The sequence below is a fragment of the Megalobrama amblycephala genome, linkage group LG20, assembly GCF_018812025.1.
Source record: "Megalobrama amblycephala isolate DHTTF-2021 linkage group LG20, ASM1881202v1, whole genome shotgun sequence".
NCBI lineage: Eukaryota > Metazoa > Chordata > Actinopteri > Cypriniformes > Xenocyprididae > Megalobrama > Megalobrama amblycephala.
In genome coordinates, this window is record NC_063063.1 from 1447603 (window position 1) to 1465073 (window position 17471).

Genomic DNA, 17471 nt, shown 5'->3' on the forward strand with positions numbered 1-17471 from the left:
ACTTGACTTCCCTGCGCTGTCTGGGTCAGATGTGCGAGCGACTGCGAGGAGCAACATGCCGCTCTCTTGAATGGAATAAGCGTGGAACATAACGGCCAGAAGGTGTCAGATCTGTCCATGAAGACGTGGAGATTATTTGCCCCAACTTAGCCAGCCAGGAGAACATCTCAACCCAGCTGGAGTCCGACTGGGTCTGGAAGGGACATGAGGAGGGACCGACTGCTGGTGGCCGTCACTTTGGTCACCCTTTTGGCGGCTGACATCCATTTTGTCCTGCTTCCCAGACTCAAAAGCTGGTATCATCTGCCCGGTGAAAGCTGTGAGTGCAGGGTCACCAATGGCAGTCTGGACACCGGAGGTGCTACAACCTTAACGTGGACGGTGAGCCAGAATTTCACAACAGCTTCCACCAAGCGAAGCTCCAAGCTGGAGCGGCTCTTCGGACACCCGCTCTACAACATCCGCCTTCCAGAACTGGGGCCGGACGAGCTGCTGCTGCAGCGAGAGGAGCTCATGAACTACTACAAGAGGAAAGTGAGCCGCTGGGAGAGGTACTCAACAGTTGTGCTTCATGTTAAATAATGTGGTGTGTTTATTAGCAGGAACGCACACTTTCGGTCATAAAGTCAGCTTCTGTAGACACATTCTTTAAAGTTTTGCCTACAAAAAAGTGTTGAACAGTGGCAACCTGTTGTTTATTGATGAATTTATTGAGCTTTATTGAATGAAATATTCTTAAACAGTACAAAAAATGCCAAACGCTTAAAATCACAACATATAAAACAACTTTAACCTGACTGACATTGATAAAAACACTGCTGTCCTGAGAGCAAAGTTCAAGCCTTGCCTGAAATATTGGAATTCTAATGATTTGAGAGAGAGAAAGAAAGTAAACAAACAAGATTAAACTAACATAGAAAAACACTGATAGTGTCAGTTGTGGTTAAAACTTTAAATAATATAAACGTAAACTGAAATAAATAATATTAAAAAGTAGACTTATTTTAGCTAGTTGCTTTGGAAACATTTCTCATTTTCATTTAGTTTAACTTGATGTACTAAAATAAAAATAAAAAAAGCATAAATATATTTATTTATTTATTTATTTATTTAAATGACTATTATTATTATGTGATGTAACTTTAATTTTAAATAAAGCAAAATTAAAATATTTAAATAAACATGAATTATTGTTATATTAATTAATATAATAGTATTATGATTTTATTTTAATTTTAAAATGAATTTAAATTAAAACTTTAAAAAAGCAAAATTATAATATATATATATATATATATACATAATTTGATGTACTAAAATAAAGCTAAAAAATAAAGCAAAATTATAATATTTATTTATTTTTAATTTATTTAAATGACTATTAATTATTGTTATATTAATATAATTAGTATTATTATGACTTTAAAAAAGCTAAATTATAATATTTATTTTAATAAACATTAATTATTGCTGTATAAATTAATATAATAGTATTATGCCTTTGTGTTTAATAAAAAATAAAAATAAAGCAAAATTATATTTATCTATTTAAATGACTATTAATTATTGTTATATTAATTAATATAATAGTATTATTATGACTCATTTAAAATAGTTAAATTATAATATTTATTTAAATAAACATTCATTATTGCTATATTAATTAATGCAATAATATTATGTCTTTGTTTAATTAAAAAAAAATAAAGCAAAATTATATTTTTTATTTATTTAAATAAACATGAATTATTGCTATATTAATTCATATAATAATATTATTATGCCTTTGTTTAATTAAAAAAAAATAAAGCAAAATTATAACATTTATTTATTTCAATATTTAAATATTAATTATTATATAAATTAATATAATAGTATTATATTATGCCTTGGTGTATATAATATAAAAATAGAAATGGAAAATTCTAATGTTTTTCATTCAGTATTTGTATATCTTGAACATGGCCACTATAGTCCCTTCGTAGGGCCTTTCCGTAGAATCGAAAGAGCTCAAAATAGGAGCTCTTACTCCCTCTTGCTGCCCCATGGAAATGGTATTTTCAGTTGAGTTTAATAAGGGCTTGTTTTTCAGGTCATAAGCTGCGTTTTAAGGGCAGTGGTGTAGACAAATCACTCTTTTAATTGCACTGGCCGTGATGTCGTTTGTCCGGCACAGAGTTTAAAGGGCATCAGGCCGCTGCGCAACACAAGCGTCTCCCACATAATCAGAGGTTTGCCAGAAAACACCCACTTAAATCAGGCCACACTCGTCAAGATTTAGTTGTTTTAGAAGTTGTGGTCAACATACATCTCTGATTGCTAAACAAAAACACTTTAAAAGTTTTCTTTTGCTATATTTATAAGCGTAAACGCATTGATGAGGCATAATGTGAGCGGCTGTGAGCACTCCGGCTGGATCCCTGCCACAGCAAACATTTCTTTAGTTTATATTTGCCTTTCAACTAATTTCCCTTTCTTCATGATGTTGACTCAAGCTGATGCTTGTAAAGGTCATGGTGACAATCTTATGAGGACCAGCGGCAAATATTTGCTCTGAATAGGATCAATAATCTGTAACGTGATCATGTTGTATCCGCCAAGGACTCGACTCCATGATCCAGGAATTTGATCAAATGTACTGTTGGCTATACATTGAATGAAAAGTGGATAAAAAAAAAATTAAATGTTAACTCTTTCCCCACCAGAGTTTTTTTTGTTTTTTTTTTACTTGCGAGACAGCGATTTTCACAAAACTTTTATGGCACATTTTGTTGTATGAATATATCAAAAGAAAGCACAGAGCCTCTGTTTTTAAACAAAACAAACAAACAAAAAGTTTTATTCTAGCTTTATGCATTATTTTTTATCACTTGAATGTAGGTAAGTTTCATAAAAAAGCAACATTTGAACAAAAAGCTGAGAAAATTACATTTTTCTCAAAGACTGTATTCAGAGCGATGATTATAACACAGATGGAGTAGATTGCATCCATCTGCACCCCCATAAGTTATGCTTCTACTGCTTATTTCTGCTTTTTCTTCGCCTGTGTTTTGATCAGGAGATTCAGTACTCTTTCAGAAGATGCGTAATAGCGCCCCCTACCCTAAAACATGGAATGCCAAAATTCGGAACCGCATACTAGCATACTATTTCTGCCATAGAAAGATATGGTTAAAGTAGTAAGAGTAGTACGCTATTATGTGGTTCAGCATCTGTCAATGACGGGAAAGTATGGAAGCTCGTCTTCACCACGGAATTAAAAAATTAAAAAATTATTTGCGAGTTTACATCTCGCAAATAAATGATGTCAGAATTGTTTGATAAATTTGCAGTTGCGAGTTATAAAGTCGAATTCTGAGGAAAAAAGACTGACTTTATTTCTCACAATTGTGACTTTCAATTGCGACTTTATATATCTTGCAATTCTGAGCTAAAAAGTCACAATTACCTATTTTATTTTTTATTCAGTTGCGGAAACAAGATCCATAGGGATTAGTGTTAGTGTCTATAGTAAATTCCGTCAATGTAAAAGAGTTAAAGGTTACAAAAATAGAAAAAATACTAAATTACAGACTAGAGCTGGGTAAAAAAAATATCGACTTCTTGATTTTAATCGATTCTCATTTTTACAAAGCAATATCGATTCTTATATCCCAAGAATCTGTCACTTGTTTATGCTTTTTCTTTGCCTGTGTTTTGATCAGGAGATTCAGTACTCTTTCAGAAGATGCATAACAGCACCCCCTACCAAGTAGTGCGCTAGTTTGCGGTTCCGAATTTAGCATCTGTCAATGGCGGTAAAGTATGGAAGCTTGTTTTCGCCATGGAATAAAAAGATGTAAAAGATAATTGTGACTTTTTTCTCACAATTGTGAGTTTACATCTCGCAATTCTGACTTTTTTTCAGAATTGTGAGACATAAAGTTATAAATAGTCATATAATATATGAATTTATACAGAATATAAATTTTCAATTGCGAGTTCTCACAATTCTGACTTTATAACTCGCAATTGCAGAGTTTTATAAGTCCAAATTGTGAGATAAAAAGTCACAATTTTTCATTTTTTATTCAAGCGCTGTGTCATAAATGACGGAAAATTCCGCCAATTGCTTTCGATTAAATTAGTGGGGTTATTTTAATAAATTCAGCTATTTTTTTGTCTTGTGGACTATATGTAAACATCTTTTATGTAAAATATCTTACTCAGGACAGTACTAAACAAAAAATAACATGCATTTTGTATGATCTCTCTTGTTTTGTTAAAAATGTTCATATTTTCACAGATTCTGAAAGGGGTTCCCAAACTTTCGATCCCCACTGTAATGGTAAAAAAATACTATATTACAGACTAGGGCTGGGTAAAAAAATATTGATTTCTCATTTTTACGAACCGATATCGATTCTTCAATCCCAAGAATCGATAGGTTATTTTCAGTTGATGAATGAACAGAACATTGTAGTGCGCCTTCCATCCAATAAATCGCAATAAGCTTTGTGCTTTGATACGTTTGATATGAAATAAAGTCTCAGATATTAAATCATTCACAAAATTCAAAAAACAAACCATTTTGGCGCTGTTTAATGTGGCGTGACAGACTGCTGTATCACCTCAGTTGAAGAGAAGCGCGAAATACGCGCAAAGTCCCTTTAAGACAAGTCATTTCACTCGGCGGCCATCTTTGAAACGCCTCTCGGTCATGCAAGTCCTATCTCTTTGACTGGGGAAACATCAAATTCTCCAAAGCTGTTCGCCAAGCTTTCGAATAAATTTCATATTTGAAATCACCAATGAAATCTGACAACATCCGTCTCATAAATTTTAATTCTAAACGCTCGAATCATGACAAAAAAAACTGCATTTATCAGGCTAGATCAAGCTAATGCGCAGTCCTAAGTGCGAGTCTCAATAAGAAGTGCACGTCTGACTGTTTCTATAGGAACTGGAGCTTCTAACAGCTGCTTTAGACTTTAGCGATTGGCTCTTATTTAGAAGGCGGGACTTATTCCGCCATATTGCACGTTGCACTTTCTCACAATCATAACTAATAGGAGTGAACCGTCTTTCTATATCTAAAGTCTTTGGCGTGAGTGAACTGATCTTCTCCTCCGCTTTAAAACCAGTTATAGCACGAAATAAACATGCATGAACATCTGAAGGTACGTTAACAACTTAGCGAAATCTGTATCATGTCTCGTGTAATCGCTCAAAGACGTTAAATCAGCTTGTAAACAATGTCACGTAACGTCACATTTACCTAAAAAAAACATATTAAGTGACCATAAACTCATTAGTCAGCTAGAAAAATGAACTCTAGAGGAGCATTTTGCTAAATATATGCACCATATTCATAATTTTTAATGTTCTTCAATATGCATGTTTGAATAAATCTGTCAAGTTTTTATGACAGCCATTTAAATGTTTATATTTCACAAAAACAAATTGGATATAATTATGTGATTGTAAAGTTAGTATTATAACATTATTATTATAAAAACTTCCTTGAGTGTAATTTAAGTGCTTGTAAACAAATCAGTTCATTTTAACCTTCATTATTATAGTAATCTAGTACAAACTGACTCCCACTATAGTTTACAGCATTAGTTGAGAGATTTGAGAAAATTTGCCATGTACTGTACCTGATATATATCCAAAATAATCGATATCGAATTGAATCGGAATCGATTCGCAAGCTTCGTCAATACCCAGCCCTGATATTTTCCTCTAGTATTTTGTAAGATAAACACCTTAACCAAGTTTAGTTCTTTGTTCTTCCCTCATTAAAATATTTAAATGAAATTATTATGAAATATTTTCTACATATTTTGATGTTTTAATCAAACTTGGTTAGTGTCAATAAAAATGTCCCCTCCAGACATTACTTTTGGCCACTACTGTGTGTGTGTGTATATTTATATAGTTCAGTTCTTAAGAAATAATAAAAAGTCTCATTCTGTGGGAGCCAAAAATGCTGTTGGCAGATTGTTGAGGCTGTGGAATAGGATTGTGCTGTTTCTACATCTTAAAGGTCCTACATGTGCAGACTTGTGTACGCTAAGGGAATCATTATTTTAAGAGCTAACAATACCCGTTGATGACTTAAAGAGACACTCACCACATGTGTCATTTCTACTCATTTCAGGTTTTCAAGTTGACTGATTTCAGAATCTGAATATTATAGAGCTTAATGGAAGTTAAGTCATTCTCTCTCATTCTCTTCTACAGACTGAAAAAGTTCTACATCGAGGCGGCAGCAGCTTCAAACATCACCATTCCTGACCATCCCGTGACCTTTGACCCGGAGGCCAGTTGGCTGCAGTTCCATCTCGGGATCAATCGATATGCGCTGTATTCAAGAGATGACAGCAGCGTCGACAGACTCCTGCGGGACATGCAGACGGCCACCGTCATCAGTGCAGGTGATGTTTTCTCCAGTAGAGCTCACAGCATATGAGTCTGAATATGCTAATGTAGTACTTCCTGAGAAGCTGATGTGCAGCATTTCATTGTGTCTGACAGATTTCACTCAGGATGAGAAAGCTCTGAAGGGCGCGTGCGACTGCTCCCAAGGTAAATGTATTTTTTTAACACTATTTTACCAGATTATAATATTTTTAGCTGAAATCTAGAAGACGCTTTTTTTTACTAAATAATATAAGGTGATACCTTTTACTTATGAAAAACACTACTAAGTCCAGTACGATTTTTTTTTTTTTTAAAAACAAATTAATTCTTTTATTCAGAAAGGATGCATTAAATTGATCAAAAGTGACATTTATAATGTTACAAAAGAATTTTATTTCAAATAAATGCTGTTCTTTTGAACTTTCTATTCATCAACGAATCATGAAAAAAAATGTAGTGTAGTTTCCACAAAAATATGAAGCAGCAAATCATCATATTAGAATGATTTCTGAAGGATCATGTGACACTGAAGACTGGAGTAATGATGCTGAAAATTCAGCTTTGATCACAGGATATAAATTACATTTTACTATATATTCACATAGAAAACTGTTATTTTAAATAGTAATAATATTTCACAATTTTACTGTATTTTTGATCAAATAAATGCAGCTTTGTTGAGCAGAAGAGACTTTTTTTTAAAAAAAAGTTAAAACATTTTACCAACTTTAGTGTAACAATAACAATAGTGTAACTTTAAAAGCATTTAATATAATGGAAAACTATATAAATGTATAGTCTTGTGAAATAAAATATAACCTGTCACTGTAATATTGTTAAAATGTATTTTTTCTGTATTCTAAAATAACAATGTATTTGTTTAAAATATAATTTTCACCCAATATATTAATGTAGCTTACAGTTAATCATTGTCATTTAAATTCTGTAGCCTTGACACTAATGAGTAAAACCAATATATATATATATATATATATATATATATATATATATATATAATCGTGTAAAAATTATAAAAAAATTATGTGCAAGTTGGTGGTGTAGAGTAGAAGGCCTCTAACATTTATTTAACCTTAATTTAGGCCATGTTTTATAGTGAATGGCCACAGATTTAAAGGATTAGTTCATTTCAGATTTAAAATTTCCTGATAATTTACTCTCCTCCATGTCATCCAAGATGTTCATGTCTTTCTTTCTTCAGTCGAAAAGAATTTAAGAAAATCATTCCAGGATTTTTCTCCATATAGTGGACTTCACTGGGGTTCAACGGGTTGAAGGTCCAAATGTCAGTTTCAGTGCAGCTTCAAAGAGCTCTACATGATCCCAGACGAGGAATAAGAGCCTAATTACATCATGCGTGGAGCATCACAGAGCAGTGCAAGATGAGCATTTGTGGTTAAAAAGTATATATTTTTTATTTTTTTTAGAAAATGAGCGATGGTTTCTCTAGATAAGACTCTCATTCCTCGTCTGGGATCATGTAGAGCTCTTTGAAGCTGCACTGAAACTGACATTATATGGAGAAAAATCCTGGAATGATTTCCTCAAAAACCTTCATTTCCTTTCGACTGAAGAAAGAAAGACATGAACATCTTGGATGACATGGGGGTGAGTTAATTTTGTCTGTGGGGAATTGATTGGATGGTTGTGGTTTGCCATTGGTGGATCTCATGTGAGTGACAGGTTGAGTGACAGAAGAGATGTTATTTCTGATTAAAGATTACGAATTTGTCAATTTTGACTTCATGGTGACTTAAAAACCACACTAAACCCCGCACTGTCCCTGAGCTCAAACACATCAACCATTCTCTTGACGTTTTCCTCTTTCGGCACTTTTTGGCCCAAATGAACGTCCAATACAGTACAACTGTTTGGCTTGAACTTTTTGGCTAGTTTTTCTGTTTCGCTCATTACGTGCGTGTTATTTTGGAGCATGGTTGAGTTTGTAAACTATTGATATGATTGAGCTGGAAAGGAGCTAAAAGAAGTTGGAACGGTGCGGTTTAGGGTTGCCGGCAGCCTGCCACGGCTTCCCACAACCTCAGACAAAGCAAAAGGACCACTGGAGCGAGTAGTGAACACCACAAGCCCTGCTTATGTAAAGATCCCTCTATAATTAAACTATTACAGTTGAAAGTTCGACTGTGGGGAACAAAAAAACAAGATCTCACAGTCCAAAAATAGAGTCATTTTCTCTCACAGTCAGGTGCTGCAACAATTTCATGAACTTTTTTCATCTTAGGTACCAACACAGCACATTAAAACATGAACTTATACTAGCATTATCATTACTACAATGATTCACCTTTTAAATAAAGGTGTAAATTTGTGTTTTCTTTCTTCCTGACTGTCCAATCAGTGGTTAAACCAAGCGGTCTTCACCTGAAACTGGCCCTGAAACTCCAAGACTTTGGCAAAGCTATGTTTAAACCAATGAGGTAACGCTTTGTTGTTCAGATTTCAGATTACTTGCTTTAAAGGTGGTAGAAATGGTCCTTCTTGATTTCAGACAGGAGCGACACGAAGAGACGCCCGAGAACTTCTTCTATTTTGTCGACTTTCAGAGACACAACGCTGAGATTGCAGCTTTCCACCTCGACAGGTGAGGCGGTCCAACACTGATTATTAGAGTCAGGAAGGATCTGATACGAGTAAACACAGATGAAATCCCTCAGGCACCTCCTCAGTGGGATACTATACATCATTGTTTAGGCCTGTTGAGACAATGAGTTTCAGCTCGATTAGTCTCACCTCAGCATATTTGGTGAGAATATGGTGGGCGATTATATGATGATGAAACCCTGGAGCAGACTTCAAAGACATTCACTAAACACAGTAAACCTCACATATGATTTACCAGAAAAGATCTTATAGATTTAACTACAGACACATTCGTGCATTTTTGGGCTTTCAATAGATAAATTTAAATAAAATATATTTGTAAATTGGAAATTTGTGCATTTTTTTTCTGTTTAAAAAGCAAAACTCCATTCATTTCCTCATTAGTGAAAAATGTATTCTTAATGATAACTTGTAAACTATTAAAGACAGACTTACTGTGAGCTACAGCGTTGTTAATCGATGGTAAATGCTTTCGTTGAAGCCGTCAGTCTGCATTATTTCAACTTTTTTTTTAAAATAATCATATTTAACAGCTGAATTGCTGGTGAACAACTATTGCCCATGATTCTGCAGAGAAATCTTCACCAATCAGAGAATCAAAACAAGCAAATCGTGCCAAAAAAACTCTTTAGCTCCGCCCTGTGTAATTTCGTCCCCCTATGCTCTTGCAATAAACGTAAAATATGTTGTTTCTGTCATTTTAATTTGATTGCCATTCGCAATACTTAATGGGATTCTAGTTCTTTCGCTCATTAAAGGGGTCATGAATTGAGAAATCAACTTTTCCTGCTTTTGATATATAAGAGGTCATCATACTGTAAGAATATCCTGTAAGTTTCAGAACTGAAAACATCCTTGTTAGTCCAATAAAAGCTTTTATTGACACCAGACCCAGAGAACGACTGATCCTGGAATGTGTCTATAGATAGATGAAACTCCGCCTCCACAGAAGAAATCAACGCCTACTTCATCTTAGCCCCGCCCACTGGTGTGTTAGTGAGATGAGGAGGAGAGAAGAGCGATAAAGGACTAAAATAACATTACCTTTCAAAGGATCCTAATGCAGGAATATGGTTATTTATTTAAAAAATGTGAATGTCTCAGTTGAGCTTTATTTATTTGTATTCGGTTCATTTCACTGTGGATTCTTTGCTAAATCAATCGCATTTCAGCTCGACAGTAATGCAACAACATGTCAGTAACTGTGTTCATTCTAATGCCTGATCTGATATTAATGATTCATGAACAGTCAGATGATCTTTGTCTGTGCATCAGTAAATCAAACCAGTGACTAAACGCTCAACTTCATGTTAATTCTCTTAGTAGGATGAAAATAATCTGATATTTAAACTGTGATTAAATTATATATATATACAGAACGCTCCCTTTACAATCGCTGGAGCTGTCAATCAAACAGCGTGAGTTTATCAGTGACTGAGTTCTGGACTCGCACCAAAACTCCCATTTTATTAAACGAATCTCTTAGTTACATCGAGTTTGCACTGTTAGTTATGATGAAAGCATTCGTTAGTGTGCAGAAATTGAGTTGCAATGACGAGATCACTGCTTTCATGTCTGTGATTGGCTACAATGTTCATCACTGCAACCTTTCATGCCACGATACAAATATAATGCCATCTAAATGTAATACAACACTTTTCACAATTAGTTAACCTTGAGAGCTGTAATAGTAAAAACGTTCTAAAAGCTATTTCATATGCACAGATGTCAGCCAATCACAGCAGTGGGCGTTTACACTGAAGTCTCACAGAAGACACGCCCCTTAAAACAGAGCGTTCAAATCAGAGGATAAAATCAGGGTAGGAAAAATGCCTTTTATTTCTAAATTATGACTATTTTTGATGTAAAAAGCATATTAACATTATAAGTGCACCCCAGGAAACATTATAAAACAATAAAACAACACAGTTCATGACCGCTTTAAAGCCGTTAAGCTCACAGTCTTGATTTTCAATTACTTTTTGCTTTAAATCTTTAAATTTAAGTTTGTAATGTGACTCACCCTGGAGCTGGCTGGTTTGGTTCATGGCAAATAATTCTTTAACAAAGTATTTAAAAAAAAAAATCCCTATTGTAAAAATTCTTCTAGAACCTAGGCTGCTGAAAAAGTGGGCGGGCACTGTTGCACTCTGTGGCGTGAGTTTGGGGCGGGGTTATCTGCTTGACTGACCAATGGCAGCAGTGTTCTAGAAGCTCATTATCGTTTGGTCCATTTTCTCACTGTTTCAGAGTTTAATTCAGTTCCATATCCATATTTTCCTTTTCACAATGCATATCGTTTCCAAAGCAGCTTTACAAAGAACATCCCCCCCCCCCCCCCCAGTCGACGATGGCAAGGAAAAATTCCCAAAGAGTTCCACCCTGTCATTAGTGGTGAACTGTAAGCAAAGACACTTGAGAAAAGGGTGTTTTCCTGCAGGTTATTCCTCGTCTGAGCTTAATTAAACACGGAGTAATCTCTGAGTAAACCTCTTCAGCTGAAGAAAAATGACTAATCAAAAACATAATGAAGGAAAGCTAGTGGCATTTCAATCATACGCTCTAAAAATGTTGGATTGAAAATGGACAAACCCAGCAGTTGGGTTAAATGTTTGCTCAACCTGCTGGGTAGTTTTATTTAACTCAAATATTGTTTAAAAATGACTGTATTGTTTGCTTAAAATGAACCCAAAATATGTTGGAAATTAAAAATCAGACACATAATTACTAGAGGAAACAAAACTACCCAGCAGGTTGAGCAAACATTTAACCCAACTGCTGGGTTTGTCCATTTTTAACCCAGCATTTTTTAGAGTGCATATTTGATCCCTTTACTATTGGCTCCAAATTAACATATTACTTACTTTAATTGATCTCACTCAGAATGAGATTTAAAGAGACTTCGTTTGTCAAGGATCAGGTTGATATGAACGCTGACTGAGATGAAAAGCCATGATTGTGTGCAGAGTGCTGGACTTCCGGAGGGTTCCACCGGTGGCGGGGCGATTCGTCAATGTGACGGGAGAAATCTTGTACATAACCCACAATGAGGAACTGCGCAGCGTTTTCTTCATCTCTCCAGGTTGGCATTACTAGTCAGACTAAAACATTTGTATATTATATGCAAAAAAGAAATGATGCATTCAAATGATCAAGAAATCTATAATCTGAAATGTTTCTTGAGCATCAAATCATCATATTAGAATGATTTCTGAAGGATCATGTGACACTGAAGACTGGAGTAATGATGCTGAAAATTCAGCTTTGACCACAGGATATAAATTACACTTTACTATATATTCACATAGAAAACAGATATTTTAAATTGCAAAAATATTTCACATTTTTTACTGTATTTTTGATCAAATAAACACAGCTTTGGTGAGCAGAAGAGACTGTTTTCTATCAGATTGAATGCGTTTCTTTTTCCTTGACCAGCCAACAACACGTGTTTCTTCGCCAAGTGTTTATACGTGTGCAAGTCGGAGTACGCAGTGTGCGGTCACCCTGATCTGCTGGAGGGCTCCATGTCTGCGTATCTGCCCGGCCTGAGCATCGCCCCACGCATCTCCATCCCAAACCCCTGGATACGCTCCTACAGTTTCACCGGGAGAGAGGAGTACGCTCAGACGTTCACACACACGATATCTCCTCACAACACTTCTTTTCTCTTTGGAATAACTTGAACTGATGAATCACACACACAATGAGATGAGGAATGTGTTTAAGGAAGGGTTTATAAAGAAAATAAAACATTCGGATCAACATTTGTTGTTTTATGTAACGTAGAACATCCTTATTTGGATTCGAGAAATCCAGCTCTTGATCCTGATGGCTGAGAAACAAAAATGTTTGTCATGCTCTCAAAAGGGTCTAAAGTTCAGAAATGTTCAGATGAGTCCAACAGCTTGAAGCAATTAACATCTTCTCTTTCTTTCTTTCTCTTTTCTTTCTTTCTTTTTCAGGTGGGAGGTCAATCCCTTATACTGTGACACGGTCAAAAAACTTTATCCCTACAACTCTGGGAACAGACTGCTCAACATGATTGACATGGCCGTTTTTGACTTTCTCACAGGCATGTAAACACTTTCCAACACTTGACAACTGTCAAAACATGAAACAAATTTAATGACCATGAAAGTAGAGTGCTGATGACTGGATTGATGATTTTGCTCCAAAGTAAGCATCGCACTGACAAAAAGGAAATCTTTGAAGCCAGAGTTGCATACTGACCTTAAAGGGGAAATGATTTTCTTTCATGTTGTAGGGAACATGGACAGGCACCACTATGAGATTTTCACCAAGTTTGGAGATGATGGTTTCCTTCTTCACTTGGACAACGCTAGAGGGTTTGTGCTCTTCTGTACTGTGTGTTTCTGGTGCCGTTCACAAACAACGATGCATTTTTGCATTCAACTGCAATGCTTTTTATATTGTTTCTCTGGGTAAACATTTCACCGTACATAAAATTAAAAAAAAATGCAGTGCTCAACTCAAAAAATGTTGGTCCCGATAGCCTCGTGGGCAGCACCGACATATAATGCCGTTGCGCTTCAGGGTGACCCGAGTTCGAGTCCCGGCTCCAGACCTTTCTCTCTCTCCCATATTTTGCTTCCTGTCTTAATATGGCCCCCTACGGAAGAGGATTAGGGCCAAGTAATAATAAAATAATAAAAGCATCTCAAGATTAAAGTTATTATAATGCAAGATTAAACTCTAGATAAAAGTTAAATACAGTGTCGAGAATAAAATCATTAAATTTCGAGAATAAATTTCAGAATGTCTCGTTGTCTTGCGAGTACATCGCGCAAATTGTACTGTTTTCTGAATCAGCCACTTGCAAATTCTCTTTAAAGTTTGTATGTTTCTTATTATTGGATTATAATTAGTTAATACTTCTTTGTTATTGAAAGAAAGCTTAAAATATAGCTTGACTAAGTGATCAACTCTGTCATGTCCTCTAGGATCAGTGTGAAATGATCGAATTTCTAATCGTGAAACTGATCGAATGCATGTTTATTCTCGACATTTTATTTAGACTTTTTAATCTCGAAGTTTAATCTCGCATTATAATGACTTTAATCTCGAGATGGTTTTATTATTATCATTTTTTTACTTGGCCCTAATCCTCTTCTGTAGTCCTATCATAATAAAGGCAAAAACGGCAAAAATAAATAATTAAAAAGAAAAGTTGTTCAACTTTTTAAAATGCATCTTTAGATATGCATATTATATTTTTAACATTTTTGAATGCAGAAAACTCATTCTGTGGCCTTTATTTATTGTTGAATTATCAATGCAGTTTCTTGTGGAAGCATGAAGAAAAATGTAATGCTTTGGTAAATCATAATTATTAGTACATAAAAAGTCTAAATTAAGTGATAAATAGTGTAAAATTATGAGATAAAAGTTGAAATTATGTAAATTGTGAGATAAAAGTCGAAATTGGCACAAGTTAAAATTATGACAAAATTCTTAATTTAGACAAAAAGTTAACTTAAAATTCTGAAATAAAAATTAAAAACAGTTGAAATTGACAAAGTCACAATGATTCAATAATAATTGATAGTTATGAGATAAAACGTCATGACTGAGGATGAGTCGACATTGGCATTGGTCAAAATTATGAGTTTTTTTGTCATAATTATGACCATTTATTTCATAATTTTGATTCATGATTATAAATCAGTATCTCAACCTTGTATCATGAATTATTCTTGCTCTTGATCTCATAATTATGTCTTTGTCATAATAATGACTTATCATTGAATCTCAAATTTGGACTTTATATAGAATAATTATATTTATCTCCTAATTATGACTTACCAAAGCATGATGGTTTTTCCTGATCTGGGCTTCTTCCTCTCCCTGTATGCGGCAGATTTGGACGGTATTCCCATGATGAGATGTCCATTCTCGCACCACTGACCCAATGTTGCATGTAAGGATTTTTCTCAAATTATTAAAAAAAATGAAGCACATTTATGAACTGTTTTATTAGACAAAAGCTTGTAAAAAAAATGATAGATGTTGTTCACAAACCCCCTGACATCTCTTACAGGATCAAGCGCTCGACGCTGTTCCGACTGCAGCTTCTGGCTCAGTCCGAGTACCGCCTGAGTGACGTAATGAGGGAATCCCTCTCCCGAGACCCTCTGACGCCTGTGCTGACTGAGGAGCACCTGCAGGCCTTGGACCGCCGGCTGGCCCAGGTGCTCCGGACAGTGCAGGAGTGTGTGAAGAAGCTGGGAGACGCACATGTGGTGATCACGGACTTTGTGGAATCATCCGGAGTAACTACAAGCCACCAGGGAGGAAATAAGAGGTGACAGAACGAGAAGAGCGCGGGTTTGAGGGGATTACAGGAATAAGCCGTGTCACTGAATGCACTTAAACGTACAAAAGAGACGTTATGTGCCAGCTGACAGAATTAATACACCCCTCCGGTCCAAAATCATGACTTCAGGAGGAAAATGATTCACATTTCTGATTGGCTAAAAATGGTCTGTGTGGTATTGCTTTAAAAAGCTCCCTAACAACACCTTTAAGTCAAATAAAAATGTCAAAATTATGACATAAAAAGCCATAATTACTGTACGAGTCAAAATTGACCAAAAGTTAAAAATTATGATACAAAGTCAAAATTATCATATAAATCAAAAGAGATAAAAGGTCATAATTATGAGGTCAAAAGTTTAAGTTACAAGATTTAAAAGTCAAAATTGCATTTTTAAATTTGAGATAAAATTAAAATAGAGTCAAAACTGAATTAAAAAGTCAGTTATGAGAGTTAAAATTATCATATACAAGTTGAAAAATTAGTTGTCATTTCTAAAGTGGAATTTTTGACATGACTTTTCATGTCATAATTTTGACTCATAATTATGACTTAGTATCTAATATACATTTTTATCTCAGAATTGTGACTTTTTAATCTCATGTTAATAAACTTTTATAATTTTGATTGGCTAAAAAAGTTCCCTAACACCTTTAAGTCAAATAAAATGTCTAAATTTACATAAAAATGATCAAAACTGACAAAAAGTAAAAAAAAAAAAAAAAAAAAAATATGATACAAAGTCATAATGTCAAAGTCAAAAATATCACATAAATCGAAATTATGAGATAAAAGTCTGAGATAAAAAGTCGTAATTATGAGATTAAAAAGCCAAAATTGCATTTTTAAATTTGAGATAAAATAAAATTGTCAAAAGTGAATTAAAAAGTCAGTTGTGAGAGTTAAAATGATCATATACAAGTCGAAAAATGATTATGTCATGATTTATGATTTAGTATCTCATAATATCAATTTTAAACTCAGAATTAAGACTTTAATCTCATAATTTTGATTGGCTACAGAAATTACAACACCTTTAAGTGAAATAAAAAGTCAAAATTACGACATAAAATGTCAAAATTGACAAAAAGTTAAAATTATGATACAAAGTCATAATTATATCAAAGACAATATAATGAGACAAGTCAGATAAAAAGTCAAAATTATGACACGTTAAAATTGAGATGAAAAGTTAATCAATCTTGAGATAACGTGATAATTAAAATAAGAACTTGATGTCAAAATTATGATATAAACAAAGTAAAAAGTTGAAATACGAGATAAAGTCAATTCTATAAAGTATTATGACTTTTTATGTCACAATTTTGAACGTTGATTATGACTTTCAACTTTTTATTTCATAATTCTGACTTATTCGTCTCATGTTTATTACTTTGAATCTCATAATTATGATTGGCTGAAGGCATTACTTTAAGAAGAGTTTGTCCTGAGCCGCTTCAGTTCCAGACGCCGCAGACACCTGGAGGAGCTGAAGACACCCGTCCAGACGAGATAAGATCTTCAGATCTCCTTACGTCAGCATTCATGTGGCGCTTTAACTGCACAGTGAGAGCTTTCCTCTGATTATCCCTTCCCTTTCTGTCCATTTTTACACAAACAGCCATTAGTGGCGTCTGAGCTGATGATGGAGCACAAACAGGCCACATCAGCACTAACACTGTGGTAGGTTGCGAGATTTCTCGACAGGGGCTCATTTTCCAGACGGATCGTAAGCGACGTGTAATCCTCAGCTGTCTCATCTGCTCACACTTCACAGGCTGAACCAAATCATGTGAAGTTTCTGAGCGTTGTGGTTCGCCACACTACTGTACTGAAGAGTCGAAGCGAGCTGAAACACGTCACCATCAGAGTCTGGGCCTGTGAAATAAAAAAAACCCATTGCAAAAAACAAACAATAAACATGATCTGAAAAACTAAATCAGATCCTGGTCAATTATTCATGAGTATCTGTCACTTTCTCACATAAAGATTCAGTACATTTCCTGACATGTAAAAACTTACATCATCTTTCTACACATTTCAGTACAATAATAAAAATAAAATCTATTTAGGCCTAAAATAATGATCT

The 17471-nt window shown here is 34.6% G+C and overlaps 1 protein-coding gene across 1 annotated transcript; it reads left to right on the forward strand.

Annotated features, from left to right (window-relative positions):
• Nucleotides 1-15: 15 nt before the first annotated feature.
• fam20a (FAM20A golgi associated secretory pathway pseudokinase) lies at nt 16-17321 on the forward strand. Its single transcript, XM_048170075.1, has 11 exons — nt 16-551; nt 6226-6419; nt 6520-6570; nt 8783-8861; nt 8933-9025; nt 12012-12127; nt 12484-12664; nt 13011-13120; nt 13313-13394; nt 14927-14986; nt 15107-17321. The coding sequence occupies exons 1-11, from the start codon at nt 205-207 to the stop codon at nt 15372-15374; spliced, it is 1581 nt and encodes a 526-aa protein (XP_048026032.1). The 5' UTR covers nt 16-204; the 3' UTR covers nt 15375-17321.
• Nucleotides 17322-17471: the final 150 nt, after the last annotated feature.